Source organism: Drosophila teissieri, unplaced genomic scaffold (assembly GCF_016746235.2).
Source record: "Drosophila teissieri strain GT53w unplaced genomic scaffold, Prin_Dtei_1.1 Segkk7_quiver_pilon_scaf, whole genome shotgun sequence".
NCBI classification, from domain to species: domain Eukaryota; kingdom Metazoa; phylum Arthropoda; class Insecta; order Diptera; family Drosophilidae; genus Drosophila; species Drosophila teissieri.
This window is the reverse complement of record NW_025225038.1, coordinates 256,592-274,138: the sequence shown is the minus strand read 5'-3', so window position 1 is coordinate 274,138 and position 17,547 is coordinate 256,592. Positions and strand designations below refer to the sequence as shown.

Genomic DNA, 17,547 nt, shown 5'->3' with positions numbered 1-17,547 from the left:
AAATTCCAATGGCGGAAGAAGACATCCAGAAGACGGCCGTATGCACCCCTTTTGGACTCATAGAATTCCAGTACATACCTTTCGGGTTAAAGAATGCCACTCAGACGTTCCAGCGTACAACTGGTTTGTGACGCATCGGACCTCGCAATCGGAGCAGTTCTGGAACAACGCACCAGTCATGACTGGCAGCCACAAGGATTTTTCTTCAAGAAGCTCAGCCACACTGAGAGAAATTACTCAACGTACGACCGAGAACTCCTTATTTTATACGAGTCAATCAAATATTTCAGACACCTCGTAGATGCACGCGTTTTTGTAATCAAGCCTGATCACAAGCCATTGGTATACGCAATCCAACAGCGCCCTGAAAAAGCATCACCTCGACAGCTTCGGCATTTAAATTATATTTCGCAATTCTCGACGACCATTCTTCACATAAAAGGAACAGAAAATATAGTCGCAGACGCTTTTCGAGGCTGTGCACTATCACGATGCCCACAGCGATCACCGCGGCGCAGCTCGAGGAGTAGCAAGCCTCAGATTCTGAATTGGCACTCATCTTGCAAGGAACTATTTCCTTAAAGTTCAACAAAGTTCGATTCGGTGGATATATGGTGACGTATCCACAAAATCTCCGTTCTTTTGTACCGCAATCACTTCGCAAACAGGCTTTCTCATATATCCAAAATTTATCACATCCCAGTGGGCTTGCAACTGCCCGTCAAATTAAACAGAAGTTTTTCTGGATTCGACAGCACATGCAGAAAATTCGACCAACTCCCACAGCGAACCATATTAATGAAAAAATGTTCCTACTCAAGGGAATTGACAAATGCACCCATGTATTACTCCGCATAGACGCTGTAAAGCAACCTCTGGATCCTCCCTACACCGGACCCTACGAAATTATCAAACGCGACAACGATCGAGATTTTACTATACGAATCGACGGAAAGGACTAAGCAGTATCAGTTGAGCGCCTCAAGCCAGTTTCCCTAGTCAAGAACGACAAGCAGTTCGACTCGGAGGAATCCAATCCCACTCCTAAAATGACTTACGAAAAACGGCGTAAGGTAAGGCGAGGCAAGGATGGTGACGTATTCACTGGAAGGGGAGTACTGTGGCGGCATCGATATATTGGTAGCGTCACCTACAATAATACTATAATTATTAAGCGTCATTCTCTCGATACTGACTTGTAGTACGCGGGCATTATGTGTGCCTCTATTATAATAAAGCATTATTAATCAAATATATACGCAAACGAAGTGAATGGCGAAACTCACATCGCTATACATGGGTGCTGGTGGCGCTATCTGCCGGGAAGCCCTGCTAATTGAGCAGCTTAGTAAGGTTATCCACCAATCGTGCAATCCATCCAATCGTCTCAGGACACCGACCTCAGCAAGGCCTTCAACCAGTCAGTTGTTTGGTGACAGTATCCGAGCGCATAAAGTAAAATAACAGGATCGACATGGCCAATAAGGGTACGGTACAAGTGCAGCACTCAGTCAGTAAACAGCCATTCAATAGGAAGTGCCAGCAGTTAAGAAAGAGAGTATCTAGATTGCAACTTGCGATTGGGGAGTCCTTGAAATGGAAGAATTCCTAAGGGACTTCCTCTGTTCTGCAACGGTGGTTATGAGAAAAGTTCTGATTTGATCTAACGGTCGACACATCTTACGGCAGCACCACCACTATTATATTCTAGATCTCGTTCGACCTGTGACCTGGTTGTCGATCAGGCCGAGAAAGCGATGAAAAAACGACGAGGAGTAGCGGAGTACAACTCAAGTTACGAACGTTCGAATAGATAAATCAAAAACCTGTTCTATTTTTTGGTCGGTTAATAAACAAACGCATAAATATTTTCAGCTAGCCGTTACATCCGCTCTATATTAAAATATTAACATATCTTCGATCGGCATGACCCCTATTCGATAAACTCTAGCAATAATTAATTGTCAATCTATACATTTTATTCATTATATAACTAATATAAGCTTCATGAGTGATAATAGAAAATAAATTGTATTTTATTTAAATAAATAAAAAAATAAATAAATAAAAATAATTACTCTAGTTTTCACGTTTTAATTTCATATACTTTCATTTTAATGTACTCAATCTAAGAAAATCATGAGAATGGCGCTGTGGAAAGATAATATAGCATAATAATAATTTAATAATATAGTTTAGATATTTAGATATATTATATAATAAGTATATATGTAGGAAGGGTATATAAAAAGGTAAACAATAACAGTTACATCATTATCTAGCTCAGGCGCATACAAAAGTGGTGGTCGTCGCAGAATTTTGCATCTTTGTTTTGATTATTTTTCTTCTTACATATTTTTGGCTTTGCAGGCGCAATTCAGCTTTACTTTTTTATTATTTTATTTAAGCTCAATTTTAAAAAACACAATTAAATAAAAGAGTTGGAAAACTTACCGCTCCATTTCCAGACGGTCGAAAGCGCTTTCGGCGATTTGGTTGAAAAGGGGGGTTATGATCGAAGGTGTACACATTATATTTTGTACCTCCGATGTTTAAACTTTTATTTAATTGTTCATCTTATTAATTTATTCTTATTATACCCGTTACTCGTAGAGTAAAAGGGTATACTAGATTCGTTGAAAAGTATGTAACAGGCAGAAGGAAGCGTTTCCGACCATATAAAGTATATATATTCTTGATCAGGATCAATAGCCGAGTCGATCTGGCCATGTCCGTCTGCCCGTCCGTCTGTCCGTCCGTATAAACGTCGAGATCTCAGGAACTACAAAAGCTACAAAGTTGAGATTCAGCATGCAGACTCCAGAGACATAGAAGCAGTGCAAGTTTGTCGATTCATGTTGCCACGCCCACTCTAACGCCCACAAACCGCCTACAACTGCCACGCCCACACTTTTGAAAAATGTTTCGATATTTTTTCATTTTTGTGTTAGTCTCCTTAATTTCTATCGGTTTGCCAAAAAACTTTTTGCCACGCCCACTTTAACGCCCACAAACCGCAAAAACTGTGAGTGTTGTGTGTCCTCCGCACTTTCACCATCTCACTATGGGGCGAACGACCACTTTAAGTGGAATAATCCCATTATTTAAAAGTCGTTAAAAAAATTTTTTGGAAATTGAAATATATATAAAATAAATATATAATATAATTAATAATATATAAATATAATAATAATATATATAATAATAATAATATATAATATTAATTAATAATATAGAAAATATATTAATAATATTAATAATAAATAATTATAATATAAAAAATATATATAAATCTCGTGTCACAATGTTTGTCCTCAATGGACTCCTAAACCACTCAGCCGATTACAATAAAATTCGCACACCATGTGCAGTTCGATCCAACTTGAGAGATAGGATAGTTTAATTCTGGAAAAAGTCAAATGAAAAGCGGGAAAACCGTTATTTACATGCAGCGCCATTTTTAAAACATAGGATGTCATTCTTCTATGCTCATTTCGTTTTATTTAATTTATGAGACAAACTTTATTTGGTTCATAAATAAATTGTAACAGCAGGCATTTGTTTTTGAGGTGGTAAGTAGAACTGTGTTAATTATGTGTACCGTGCATTTGAGGTTAAACTCACCACTTCCACCTTCTTCGACTTCCTCATCCTCATCCTCCTTCTTCTTCATCAATTAGAAGATACACTAGCCGAACGCAATAAAGCAAGAAGACTAAAGCATCAACAATCACGCAGGTTTTCAGAAGAAGGAGGAGGAAGACGAAGAAGGAAGAAGAAAAAGGTAGAGGAAGGAGGAGGATTAAGAAGATGGAGGAGGAAGGAGGAGAAGGATTAAGAAGATGGAGGGGGAAGAAGGAGGATGAAGAAGAAGAAGGAATAAGGAGCATGAAGAAGTCAGAAGAAGAAGGAAGAAGAAGAAGAAGAATGACCCATAAAAAATCTCTGGAAGCATTAAACAGAACAATGCAAGATCTACGTCGCAATCAACAAATTTTGGGTGGTGCAATAATATTTTTGTCAGGAGATTTCCGACAAACATTGCCCGTCATTCCACGTGCAACGTTAGCGGATCAGGTCAATGCTTGCTTGAAGTATTATTTCCTGTGGCGATATGTCCAAAAATTGACATTGAAAATAAACATGCGTGTTCAATAGCACTATGATCAATCTGCAGAACGGTTTTCGAAGCAATTATTAGAAATCGGAAGTGGCAACGTTCCAAATACAAATGGCTTGATCACTTTGCCAAACAATTTTTGTACAATTCTACAATCTAAAGGGGAATTAATAGAAAGCGTTTTTCCAAATATAATTCAAAATCACAGAAATCACGATTGGTTGACAGAACGAGCAATATTGTCACCAAAAAATGTACATGTCAATGAAATCAATTTTCACATTCAAGAAAAATTGCCAGGCGCACTGATATCATATAAATCTTTTGATAGCGCAATGAATGAAGATGATGCAGTGAATTATCCAGTTGAATTTTTAAATTCCCTAGAACCGCCTGGTATGCCAACGCATTTTTTGAACTTAAAAATCGGCTCATCAATTATTTTACTACGGAATTTAAATGCACCAAAATACCGCGTATTCCGTTGATACCAACAGACATGCCGTTTGAATTTAAGCGACTGCAATTCCCAGTGCGTCTATCATTTGTCATGTCCATCAATAAGGCACAAGGACAAACGCTTCAAGTATGCGGGTTGAATTTGGAGGAGCCGTGTTTTTCTCATGGGCAGCTATACGTAGCCTGTTCAAGAGTTGGCATTCCAAACTCTTTATTTGTATTCGCTCCAAATGGACAAACGAAAAATAAAGTTTATTCAAATGTTTTGGATTGAAAATAACAATTTTCAAATAAAATAAATGACTTTCATATAACAAATTCTAGGAATTTTGCACTGAAATTTAAGACTGCATGCGGCGAAGCGCACAGGGCCAACTAGTGCTATTAGTATAAATGCACACTTTTGCACACTTTCTCCAAAATTTAACTTTTAAGGGACTAACCTCAAAGTGAAAAACAGCAAATTGTTCGAGAAATAGAAAAAAAAGACGACGAGTAATGCATAAAATAAAATCATTTTTAATTGTTTTAAAGCTTTAATTCGTGGATGACGATGAACGATAGGTGTGAAACATAAATATATTTATAACAATAAAATTCTAGTTCCGTAAATTTTAGATTTTATGGGAAACATAAGTTTTACAAACATATTTATGCTATTTTTAGAAACAAAACTGTGAGGCAAGAAGAAAAACTTTAATATTTGTTAAAAACAAGATAATCAACCCCCAATTGTTACTTTATTGGTTTATTTTAAGATTATATTTTAAATTTTTTAGATCAAAAAATTTTTTTCTGTACACTGAAAAAAATTTGTCATCTTTTTTTTTGTTTGGAGGCAAAACCACGCCTATTTTTCCTCAATTATATTACTATTTTTATCATGAACATAAATCAAAAAACGGAACTTAAATATGTTGCTTCGTTCTCGAGTTATTAATTAATTCCACAAAAAGTGGTCGTTCGCCCCATAGTGCATCTGAGTAACGGGTATCAGATAGTCGGGGAACTCGACTATAGCGTTCTCTCTTGTTTTTTTATTCACTTTTATGTAGGCAATTAAATTATTTTTACGGCAATCGCACACCACATTTATTCTCGCAAGACATTATGGTTCTTTTATTCTTTTCTTTTAAATTGCCTTTATATATTGGTTAGTTTTTCATGATATTTTCTTTTCAGGTTATACGTTTAGTATGGCCAATTTTTGGTTACAACATATTATATTTCACTTCACCATTCTCTCACAATTTTGATTTTCCTTGCATTTTCGACTACTTTTACTAAGAAATACTTTTATTACAAAAAAAACAAAAGGAAAACCAAAAAAAAATATTTCTGCTATTCTCGCACATTTCTCGCCGTTGTTCACGAACACAGAGCTCGTCGCAGCCTAATTTCGATTCATTTTTCCCAATTTTGGGTTATGTTAAAGCTCTGTGAGGTTATGGGTTAACTGGTGATCTTCTCGCACTTTCACAATTCACATATTGCTGTCTTGATGCGGCTTTCTGGGGTTCATTCAGCGTCGAATCTGGCTTGTAGAAACTTCTTACTTGCTCATGGATTCAAATTGTTGGCTTGCTGAAACTTTTCCTACTGGTTCATAGATCCAAAAAGAAGGCTGCCTAGATTGCGCTCATCTAGGTGGCTTACGAAACGTAGAGAAGGGCTCGTTTTTGGGCGTACGGCCTCCTCTCTGCGCCTCCAAAGCTTTTCGGGGGTGCACAATGATAATTTTGGCGGATGCAATAGCCAAGAAAATTGACGAGGTTGGCCTGTGCAAAATATTCTTTTATTATCACTGTTCTGCAGATTGTTCACTATATTTACCTACTTCAATATAACGAAGCTAATGCAACTGATAGATATAAAGCCTTGCCCAGGCTAATGTAGGGTTAGGATTAACCTTGATTAGCATGAGAACCTACGTTGTGGTCTGCTGGATGGTTGGGAATCGAATAGATCGAGCTAAGGGTCTAGATCTAGCTTATGGCGCTTGTTTCCTCTGCCACGAGGTTTTCCCTTGTCATTGTGACACTGACACTGGAATAAAAGTATCATCCCTGTGAGGGAGCAAAACTATACTATCCTAACTAATCTAGTATTTATTAAGATAGCTAAAAAAATCTCAATTGAATTCCATTTATTTATAAATTTATTTATGTATTTATTTATACTATAAATACTAGTTGGCCCTGTGCGCTTCGCCGCATGCAGTCTTAAATTTCAGTGAAAAATTCCTAGAATTTGTTATATGAAAGTCATTTATTTTATTTGAAAATTGTTATTTTCAATCCAAAACATTTGAATAAACTATATTTTTCGTTTGTCCATTTGGAGCGAATACAAATAAAGAGTTTGGAATGCCAACTCTTGAACAGGCTACGTATAGCTGCCCATGAGAAAAACACGGCTCCTCCAAATTCAACCCGCATACTTGAAGCGTTTGTCCTTGTGCCTTATTGATGGACATGACAAATGATAGACGCACTGGGAATTGCAGTCGCTTAAATTCAAACGGCATGTCTGTTGGTATCAACGGAATACGCGGTATTTTGGTGCATTTAAATTCCGTAGTAAAATAATTGATGAGCCGATTTTTAAGTTCAAAAAATGCGTTGGCATACCAGGCGGTTCTAGGGAATTTAAAAATTCAACTGGATAATTCACTGCATCATCTTCATTCATTGCGCTATCAAAAGATTTATATGATATCAGTGCGCCTGGCAATTTTTCTTGAATGTGAAAATTGATTTCATTGACATGTACATTTTTTGGTGACAATATTGCTCGTTCTGTCAACCAATCGTGATTTCTGTGATTTTGAATTATATTTGGAAAAACGCTTTCTATTAATTCCCCTTTAGATTGTAGAATTGTACAAAAATTGTTTGGCAAAGTGATCAAGCCATTTGTATTTGGAACGTTGCCACTTCCGATTTCTAATAATTGCTTCGAAAACCGTTCTGCAGATTGATCATAGTGCTATTGAACACGCATGTTTATTTTCAATGTCAATTTTTGGACATATCGCCACAGGAAATAATACTTCAAGCAAGCATTGACCTGATCCGCTAACGTTGCACGTGGAATGACGGGCAATGTTTGTCGGAAATCTCCTGACAAAAATATTATTGCACCACCCAAAATTTGTTGATTGCGACGTAGATCTTGCATTGTTCTGTTTAATGCTTCCAGAGATTTTTTATGGGTCATTCTTCTTCCTTCTTCTTCTGACTTCTTCATGCTCCTTATTCCTTCTTCTTCTTCATCCTCCTTCTTCCCCCTCCATCTTCTTAATCCTTCTCCTCCTTCCTCCTCCATCTTCTTAATCCTCCTCCTTCCTCTACCTTTTTCTTCTTCCTTCTTCGTCTTCCTCCTCCTTCTTCTGAAAACCTGCGTGATTGTTGATGCTTTAGTCTTCTTGCTTTATTGCGTTCGGCTAGTGTATCTTCTAATTGATGAAGAAGAAGGAGGATGAGGATGAGGAAGTCGAAGAAGGTGGAAGTGGTGAGTTTAACCTCAAATGCACGGTACACATAATTAACACAGTTCTACTTACCACCTCAAAAACAAATGCCTGCTGTTACAATTTATTTATGAACCAAATAAAGTTTGTCTCATAAATTAAATTAAACGAAATGAGCATAGAAGAATGACATCCTATGTTTTAAAAATGGCGCTGCATGTAAATAACGGTTTTCCCGCTTTTCATTTGACTTTTTCCAGAATTAAACTATCCTATCTCTCAAGTTGGATCGAACTGCACATGGTGTGCGAATTTTATTGTAATCGGTTGAGTGGTTTAGGAGTCCATTGAGGACAAACATTGTGACACGAGATTTATATATATTAAGAATATACAATAAAATTCGCACACCATGTGCAGTTCGATCCAACTTGAGAGATAGGATAGTTTAATTCTGGAAAAAGTCAAATGAAAAGCGGGAAAACCGTTATTTACATGCAGCGCCATTTTTAAAACATAGGATGTCATTCTTCTATGCTCATTTCGTTTTATTTAATTTATGAGACAAACTTTATTTGGTTCATAAATAAATTGTAACAGCAGGCATTTGTTTTTGAGGTGGTAAGTAGAACTGTGTTAATTATGTGTACCGTGCATTTGAGGTTAAACTCACCACTTCCACCTTCTTCGACTTCCTCATCCTCATCCTCCTTCTTCTTCATCAATTAGAAGATACACTAGCCGAACGCAATAAAGCAAGAAGACTAAAGCATCAACAATCACGCAGGTTTTCAGAAGAAGGAGGAGGAAGACGAAGAAGGAAGAAGAAAAAGGTAGAGGAAGGAGGAGGATTAAGAAGATGGAGGAGGAAGGAGAAGAAGGATTAAGAAGATGGAGGGGGAAGAAGGAGGATGAAGAAGAAGAAGGAATAAGGAGCATGAAGAAGGAAGAAGAAGAAGGAAGAAGAAGAATGACCCATAAAAAATCTCTGGAAGCATTAAACAGAACAATGCAAGATCTACGTCGCAATCAACAAATTTTGGGTGGTGCAATAATATTTTTGTCAGGAGATTTCCGACAAACATTGCCCGTCATTCCACGTGCAACGTTAGCGGATCAGGTCAATGCTTGCTTGAAGTATTATTTCCTGTGGCGATATGTCCAAAAATTGACATTGAAAATAAACATGCGAGTTCAATAGCACTATGATTAATCTGCAGAACGGTTTTCGAAGCAATTATTAGAAATCGGAAGTGGCAACGTTCCAAATACAAATGGCTTGATCACTTTGCCAAACAATTTTTGTACAATTCTACAATCTAAAGGGGAATTAATAGAAAGCGTTTTTCCAAATATAATTCAAAATCACAGAAATCACGATTGGTTGACAGAACGAGCAATATTGTCACCAAAAAATGTACATGTCAATGAAATCAATTTTCACATTCAAGAAAAATTGCCAGGCGCACTGATATCATATAAATCTTTTGATAGCGCAATGAATGAAGATGATGCAGTGAATTATCCAGTTGAATTTTTAAATTCCCTAGAACCGCCTGGTATGCCAACGCATTTTTTGAACTTAAAAATCGGCTCATCAATTATTTTACTACGGAATTTAAATGCACCAAAATACCGCGTATTCCGTTGATACCAACAGACATGCCGTTTGAATTTAAGCGACTGCAATTCCCAGTGCGTCTATCATTTGTCATGTCCATCAATAAGGCACAAGGACAAACGCTTCAAGTATGCGGGTTGAATTTGGAGGAGCCGTGTTTTTCTCATGGGCAGCTATACGTAGCCTGTTCAAGAGTTGGCATTCCAAACTCTTTATTTGTATTCGCTCCAAATGGACAAACGAAAAATAAAGTTTATTCAAATGTTTTGGATTGAAAATAACAATTTTCAAATAAAATAAATGACTTTCATATAACAAATTCTAGGAATTTTGCACTGAAATTTAAGACTGCATGCGGCGAAGCGCACAGGGCCAACTAGTGCTATTAGTATAAATGCACACTTTTGCACACTTTCTCCAAAATTTAACTTTTAAGGGACTAACCTCAAAGTGAAAAACAGCAAATTGTTCGAGAAATAGAAAAAAAAGACGACGAGTAATGCATAAAATAAAATCATTTTTAATTGTTTCAAAGCTTTAATTCGTGGATGACGATGAGCGATAGGTGTGAAACATAAATATATTTATAACAATAAAATTCTAGTTCCGTAAATTTTAGATTTTATGGGAAACATAAGTTTTACAAACATATTTATGCTATTTTTAGAAACAAAACTGTGAGGCAAGAAGAAAAACTTCAATATTTGTTAAAAACAAGATAATCAACCCCCAATTGTTACTTTATTGGTTTATTTTAAGATTATATTTTAAATTTTTTAGATCAAAAAATTTTTTTCTGTACACTGAAAAAAATTTGTCATCTTTTTTTTTGTTTGGAGGCAAAACCACGCCTATTTTTCCTCAATTATATTACTATTTTTATCATGAACATAAATCAAAAAACGGAACTTAAATATGTTGCTTCGTTCTCGAGTTATTAATTAATTCCACAAAAAGTGGTCGTTCGCCCCATAGTGCATCTGAGTAACGGGTATCAAATAGTCGGGGAACTCGACTATAGCGTTCTCTCTTGTTTTTTTATTCACTTTTATGTAGGCAATTAAATTATTTTTACGGCAATCGCACACCACATTTATTCTCGCAAGACATTATGGTTCTTTTATTCTTTTTTTTTAAATTGCCTTTATATATTGGTTAGTTTTTCATGATATTTTCTTTTCAGGTTATACGTTTAGTATGGCCAATTTTTGGTTACAACATATTATATTTCACTTCACCATTCTCTCACAATTTTGATTTTCCTTGCATTTTCGACTACTTTTACTAAGAAATACTTTTATTACAAAAAAAACAAAAGGAAAACCAAAAAAAAATATTTCTGCTATTCTCGCACATTTCTCGCCGTTGTTCACGCACACAGAGCTCGTCGCAGCCTAATTTCGATTCATTTTTCCAAATTTTGGGTTATGTTAAAGCTCTGTGAGGTTATGGGTTAACTGGTGATCTTCTCGCACTTTCACAATTCACATATTGCCGTCTTGATGCGGCTTTCTGGGGTTCATTCAGCGTCGAATCTGGCTTGTAGAAACTTCTTACTTGCTCATGGATTCAAATTGTTGGCTTGCTGAAACTTTTCCTACTGGTTCATAGATCCAAAAAGAAGGCTGCCTAGATTGCGCTCATCTAGGTGGCTTACGAAACGTAGAGAAGGGCTCGTTTTTGGGCGTACGGCCTCCTCTCTGCGCCTCCAAAGCTTTTCGGGGGTGCACAATGATAATTTTGGCGGATGCAATAGCCAAGAAAATTGACGAGGTTGGCCTGTGCAAAATATTCTTTTATTATCACTGTTCTGCAGATTGTTCACTATATTTACCTACTTCAATATAACGAAGCTAATGCAACTGATAGATATAAAGCCTTGCCCAGGCTAATGTAGGGTTAGGATTAACCTTGATTAGCATGAGAACCTACGTTGTGGTCTGCTGGATGGTTGGGAATCGAATAGATCGAGCTAAGGGTCTAGATCTAGCTTATGGCGCTTGTTTCCTCTGCCACGAGGTTTTCCCTTGTCATTGTGACACTGACACTGGAATAAAAGTATCATCCCTGTGAGGGAGCAAAACTATACTATCCTAACTAATCTAGTATTTATTAAGATAGCTAAAAAAATCTCAATTGAATTCCATTTATTTATAAATTTTTAGTTATGTATTTATTTATACTATAAATACTAGTTGGCCCTGTGCGCTTCGCCGCATGCAGTCTTAAATTTCAGTGAAAAATTCCTAGAATTTGTTATATGAAAGTCATTTATTTTATTTGAAAATTGTTATTTTCAATCCAAAACATTTGAATAAACTATATTTTTCGTTTGTCCATTTGGAGCGAATACAAATAAAGAGTTTGGAATGCCAACTCTTGAACAGGCTACGTATAGCTGCCCATGAGAAAAACACGGCTCCTCCAAATTCAACCCGCATACTTGAAGCGTTTGTCCTTGTGCCTTATTGATGGACATGACAAATGATAGACGCACTGGGAATTGCAGTCGCTTAAATTCAAACGGCATGTCTGTTGGTATCAACGGAATACGCGGTATTTTGGTGCATTTAAATTCCGTAGTAAAATAATTGATGAGCCGATTTTTAAGTTCAAAAAATGCGTTGGCATACCAGGCGGTTCTAGGGAATTTAAAAATTCAACTGGATAATTCACTGCATCATCTTCATTCATTGCGCTATCAAAAGATTTATATGATATCAGTGCGCCTGGCAATTTTTCTTGAATGTGAAAATTGATTTCATTGACATGTACATTTTTTGGTGACAATATTGCTCGTTCTGTCAACCAATCGTGATTTCTGTGATTTTGAATTATATTTGGAAAAACGCTTTCTATTAATTCCCCTTTAGATTGTAGAATTGTACAAAAATTGTTTGGCAAAGTGATCAAGCCATTTGTATTTGGAAGGTTGCCACTTCCGATTTCTAATAATTGCTTCGAAAACCGTTCTGCAGATTAATCATAGTGCTATTGAACACGCATGTTTATTTTCAATGTCAATTTTTGGACATATCGCCACAGGAAATAATACTTCAAGCAAGCATTGACCTGATCCGCTAACGTTGCACGTGGAATGACGGGCAATGTGTGACGGAAATCTCCTGACAAAAATATTATTGCACCACCCAAAATTTGTTGATTGCGACGTAGATCTTGCATTGTTCTGTTTAATGCTTCCAGAGATTTTTTATGGGTCATTCTTCTTCTTCTTCTTCCTTCTTCTTCCTTCTTCATGCTCCTTATTCCTTCTTCTTCTTCATCCTCCTTCTTCCCCCTCCATCTTCTTAATCCTTCTCCTTCCTCCTCCATCTTCTTAATCCTCCTCCTTCCTCTACCTTTTTCTTCTTCCTTCTTCGTCTTCCTCCTCCTTCTTCTGAAAACCTGCGTGATTGTTGATGCTTTAGTCTTCTTGCTTTATTGCGTTCGGCTAGTGTATCTTCTAATTGATGAAGAAGAAGGAGGATGAGGAAGTCGAAGAAGGTGGAAGTGGTGAGTTTAACCTCAAATGCACGGTACACATAATTAACACAGTTCTACTTACCACCTCAAAAACAAATGCCTGCTGTTACAATTTATTTATGAACCAAATAAAGTTTGTCTCATAAATTAAATAAAACGAAATGAGCATAGAAGAATGACATCCTATGTTTTAAAAATGGCGCTGCATGTAAATAACGGTTTTCCCGCTTTTCATTTGACTTTTTCCAGAATTAAACTATCCTATCTCTCAAGTTGGATCGAACTGCACATGGTGTGCGAATTTTATTGTAATCGGTTGAGTGGTTTAGGAGTCCATTGAGGACAAACATTGTGACACGAGATTTATATATATTAAGATAGTTTAAGCATATGTTAATATTTATTATACGTCTATAAATCATTTCATTGGTTTTTATACTAACAAGAATTCTTTACGTAAGAACAGACCCTAATTAACTTTCAATACATTAATCAGCCGTTAAGCAACGGCAAATTCAAAAACCATTGCTTGCTTTTAGGCATATTTGTTTTGTTTGTCTTTTCGTATAGAATCCAATATTATCAGCGACAAGCGCTCCTACAACACAGCCAGGAATTCCGTCGAATTTCGACCTGACGAATAGACAGGCTTAACACGCCGAAAATCGTTCTTGTAAGACTGAGCACTATGCGTGTCAAAATTTAACCGAGCACTAAAATATTTAGAAATGAAATGAACCGGTATCTTTAAATTTTCTATAATGTCTAGGTCCAAGGAGGTTTGTTGGAGATAGACGGAACACAAGAGTTATTAAATGATTTAATTGCGGTATAGAAAATACAATATGCCATTTTGTTGCAGGAGTAAAGGTCGGACCAATTAATCTCAGATATAAAATTATTTAGCCTCAACATTTGAGGATTTCCTGCGATCGACAACTGACCGGCTGTTGATAATTTACCGGAAGCTCCGGGGCGTTCCCCTTGTGCAGACTTCACCAGCGGTTTTCTTGCGCTTTGGTGTTTCCTCTAATAGCTTAAGGCTATTAAACTGTGAATCTAGCGCGGAAAGGATGTCATCAGATCGACAAACTACCTGTAGCCACGCCAAAACTGCTGATTAGTCCATTCACGCCACCTTCAGTTTGGCGCATAATCGATTTCATCTCGTTCGCAACCCCTAGGCAAGCTTCACAACAGTATTATAGATTTGGGCCCTAAGATAGGTCATACTTGTTCGGCCGCTAAAAGCATCGCACTTAGAGTGCACCATTTTATCAAACAGCCAACAAGTTGTTTTTGGCTGCTGAGACTTTATTCCTGAAAGACCTGAAGACATTTGTTTCGGAAGCAGACAAAATTTGTTTCCATGGTTTAACGCTTCAGACCACTGTACAAACAAAAAAAATCGAAAGTTGTATCAATCAGTTAAATGTTCCGCAACAATTTGTGTGGTTGAGCGAGATAGCGGATGCACAGTGCGGTTAATGTGCATTTAAAAACAACACCAAAAAGCACTACGGCACAACGCCAAACAGCACGAGAGAGTGATCAAAACACAAAGACCAAAAACTAAAAAAAATTTAAATTTAATAAATAATTCAAAAAATTTTCAAAATTGTGCATAAATCAAAATATATTCACTCGCAAAGCGAACTCAGTTGTAATTATTATACATACATATACCAGTATAAAAAAACCACCGCTGGTTTTGGTAAATGAAAAAAAAAACACGACCTTTCGCTTTGAAGTCAGAGTTTAATGAAAGATTTTTATTTTAATTTAAGGGATTTTCCTGTGTAGACATTTTAAATGCTGGAATGAAGCAATCAGGAGTATTTTATTTACAAATTCGAGGTACAACGTATTGGTTTTTAAAAGTATACTGCGATCAAGAAACAACGGATGGAGGTTGGACGGTAAGTAAATACTTACGCATACACACATTTATATCAAGTATGATAATTTTAGGTAATACAAAGACGCGACGATTTTAAGGACTCCCGTGAAAACTTTAACAGAGACTGGGCTGATTACAAAAATGGATTTGGTGAACCAAGTAAAGACTTTTGGCTTGGTAATGAGAACATATATATGTTGACAAATAATGAGGAATATTCATTACGTGTAGAACTAGAAGACTTCGAAGGCAACAAACGGTAAGATATTTAAATTCTGCAGACTGAGTTCTATTGAGAGTTAAAGTTCTATTATAAAGTACTATCGCTCCTAAACTTGTATTTATTAACACGTCTCCTTGCTTGAGGCGGTCGAGTTTTTATCTTGATTTGTGTTATACAATGTTTGTAAAAAAAATGCAAATCACTTAAAGTTAAATAACTAATCCTGTCTGAAATATAGGTTTTTTCTATGTATTCTTTATTATATAAAGAGGCAAGGAATACAATTTTCTAAAAATTTAGAAGTATCATAACACCCGTACATCTGCTTAAGCGTGCAGCATATTTAATTGCCAACTGGTATAAGTTGGCAACCTTCATACAAAATACCCCTTCATACCAAATATAGGCCAATAAAATACTTTTTTGCGGACTAAACCCAGTAAAACAAAGTTATGCCATCTCAAACCCAGTAAGCAAAGAGACACCAGCTAGCAATGAAATAGATAATATTTTAAAACAATACTTTTGTGACCTTTACTTACTTGTCAGAGGAGTTCCGAAACAATACAATAAATACAGAAACAGCTTACAAAACTATACCCCCTCTCCAACTGCCCAAAGCTTAGAAAAAAACCACATATCTCGAACTTATCTCAGCCATTTAAACATTACAAAGATCTGTTCCAAGACTTAATATAATTTCATATGAAATGATCATATCACTCTTGATTTTTCAAGAGCCTTCGATCGGGTATGTGTGCTCTCAATAACCCACCATCTACAGGAATGGAAAACAGGCCCAAAAATAATCCACTACGTAAAATACTTCATTATTAAAAGAGAAAATAATTGTCCGTCCGGATATGTACATCGAACTCATTTCCCCTATTCGATGGATTCCCCAAAGGTTCAGCCATATCGATGAAACTATTAAGCATAGCTTTCAATAAATTATCTAAAATTATATCCCTTCACAAAGAAAAATAATTTACGGTATACGCCAACGACTTATTCCGTATAATAAATAAGAATAAAAAATTAATACAAGCTTCAACATAGATAACCTCTTTAACAATTTTACGGAATTGGGGTTCCTACTCAGGAGTATTGCTATCCCTATCCAAATGCCAACCCCTCCAAATATTTAAAAAACAACTGTAGTTTTTGAATAAGCTGCGTTAAAATGAAAATCCCTTTCGCTACTTCCTTAAAAAATCTAGGTAAGCTCCACAATAAACTAAATATAATAAAATGCCTATTCAATTTAATTGCAACACGTATACACTTCTCAATGTCGCCAAGGCCAAATATTAATACGGTCCAAAAGCATTCTCAACAAATTAAATCGTTTAACTACGCAATACGTCTAGCCCTCGGAGCCTATCGCTCAAATCCAATAAATAACTTACTCTACAAAGCAAAAATTTTCTCCTTAGAAATAAAACGAGACACCAAACACACCAATTTACAGGTTTGTCATGCTAAAATAATATACAAGGAAAACACTACTATTAATAGAACAGACTTAAATCCAAACTTAATCTACCCTACAAACCAGAAAAGCTACATAAATACAGACCATCCTGGGCCCTCATCAATCTAATAGACACAGCATTTCGAACCAATAAAAAGAAACATCTCCAGAATCATAACAAAAACTGTACCAACTCACGATTTTTCTTATCTCAAACCACATATTTTTATATTCACTGACGGTTCACAAATTAACTAACATTCGCCATCACAACGGAAACATACTCACGCTAAGAAATAGCATTTCTTCTTTTAATTTTAGATTTAAAATTAAATTTTTTGCGATATTTCTATTCAATTGACTTCGATTTTTCGTATTTTCTGTGTTGGTCAGGCTATCTTCCTGGTTTTCAAATTTGGTCTATCCTGGGCTCGCTCTTCTTATAAAAGTCAGCAAGGATAAAGATCGCTACGTCGAGACGTTTGGGAAAGTCGCCGAATTGAGACACAGGTAGCTGAGGTCCATTAGGACGAAGCACGGTTAGGTTGAGTCGCCTCGCTACCCCGCAAATCGAGACCAAACCCTAGTGTTAGCCCGGCGAGTCTGAAAGCATTTAACAGGCGGAGCCAAACCTAAGAAGGACCCAAGTCAGCGGCGGGAAATGTGGTGAAGACCCGGACGACTGTGTCGGAGATTAGGTACGGAAACCAGACGATTGCATGGTGCGTCCGTGAGAACCGAGCAGGCGTTGAACCGGCGCCACCAGTCAGAGCAGACGTGGGGTTGACGTGTTGT

General features: G+C 36.5%; 1 protein-coding gene across 3 annotated transcripts in view; it reads left to right on the top strand.

Moving 5' to 3' along the window:
• LOC122625775 (angiopoietin-2) overlaps positions 1-17,547 on the top strand; it is a 163,167-nt gene that overhangs the window by 98,612 nt on the left and 47,008 nt on the right. For all 3 annotated transcript variants that reach the window (XM_043805819.1, XM_043805821.1, XM_043805820.1), the window contains 2 exons: positions 14,943-15,074; positions 15,127-15,314. In XM_043805819.1, coding sequence (XP_043661754.1) covers positions 14,943-15,074; positions 15,127-15,314 — 320 coding nt within the window. The remainder of the gene's footprint in view (positions 1-14,942; positions 15,075-15,126; positions 15,315-17,547) is intronic.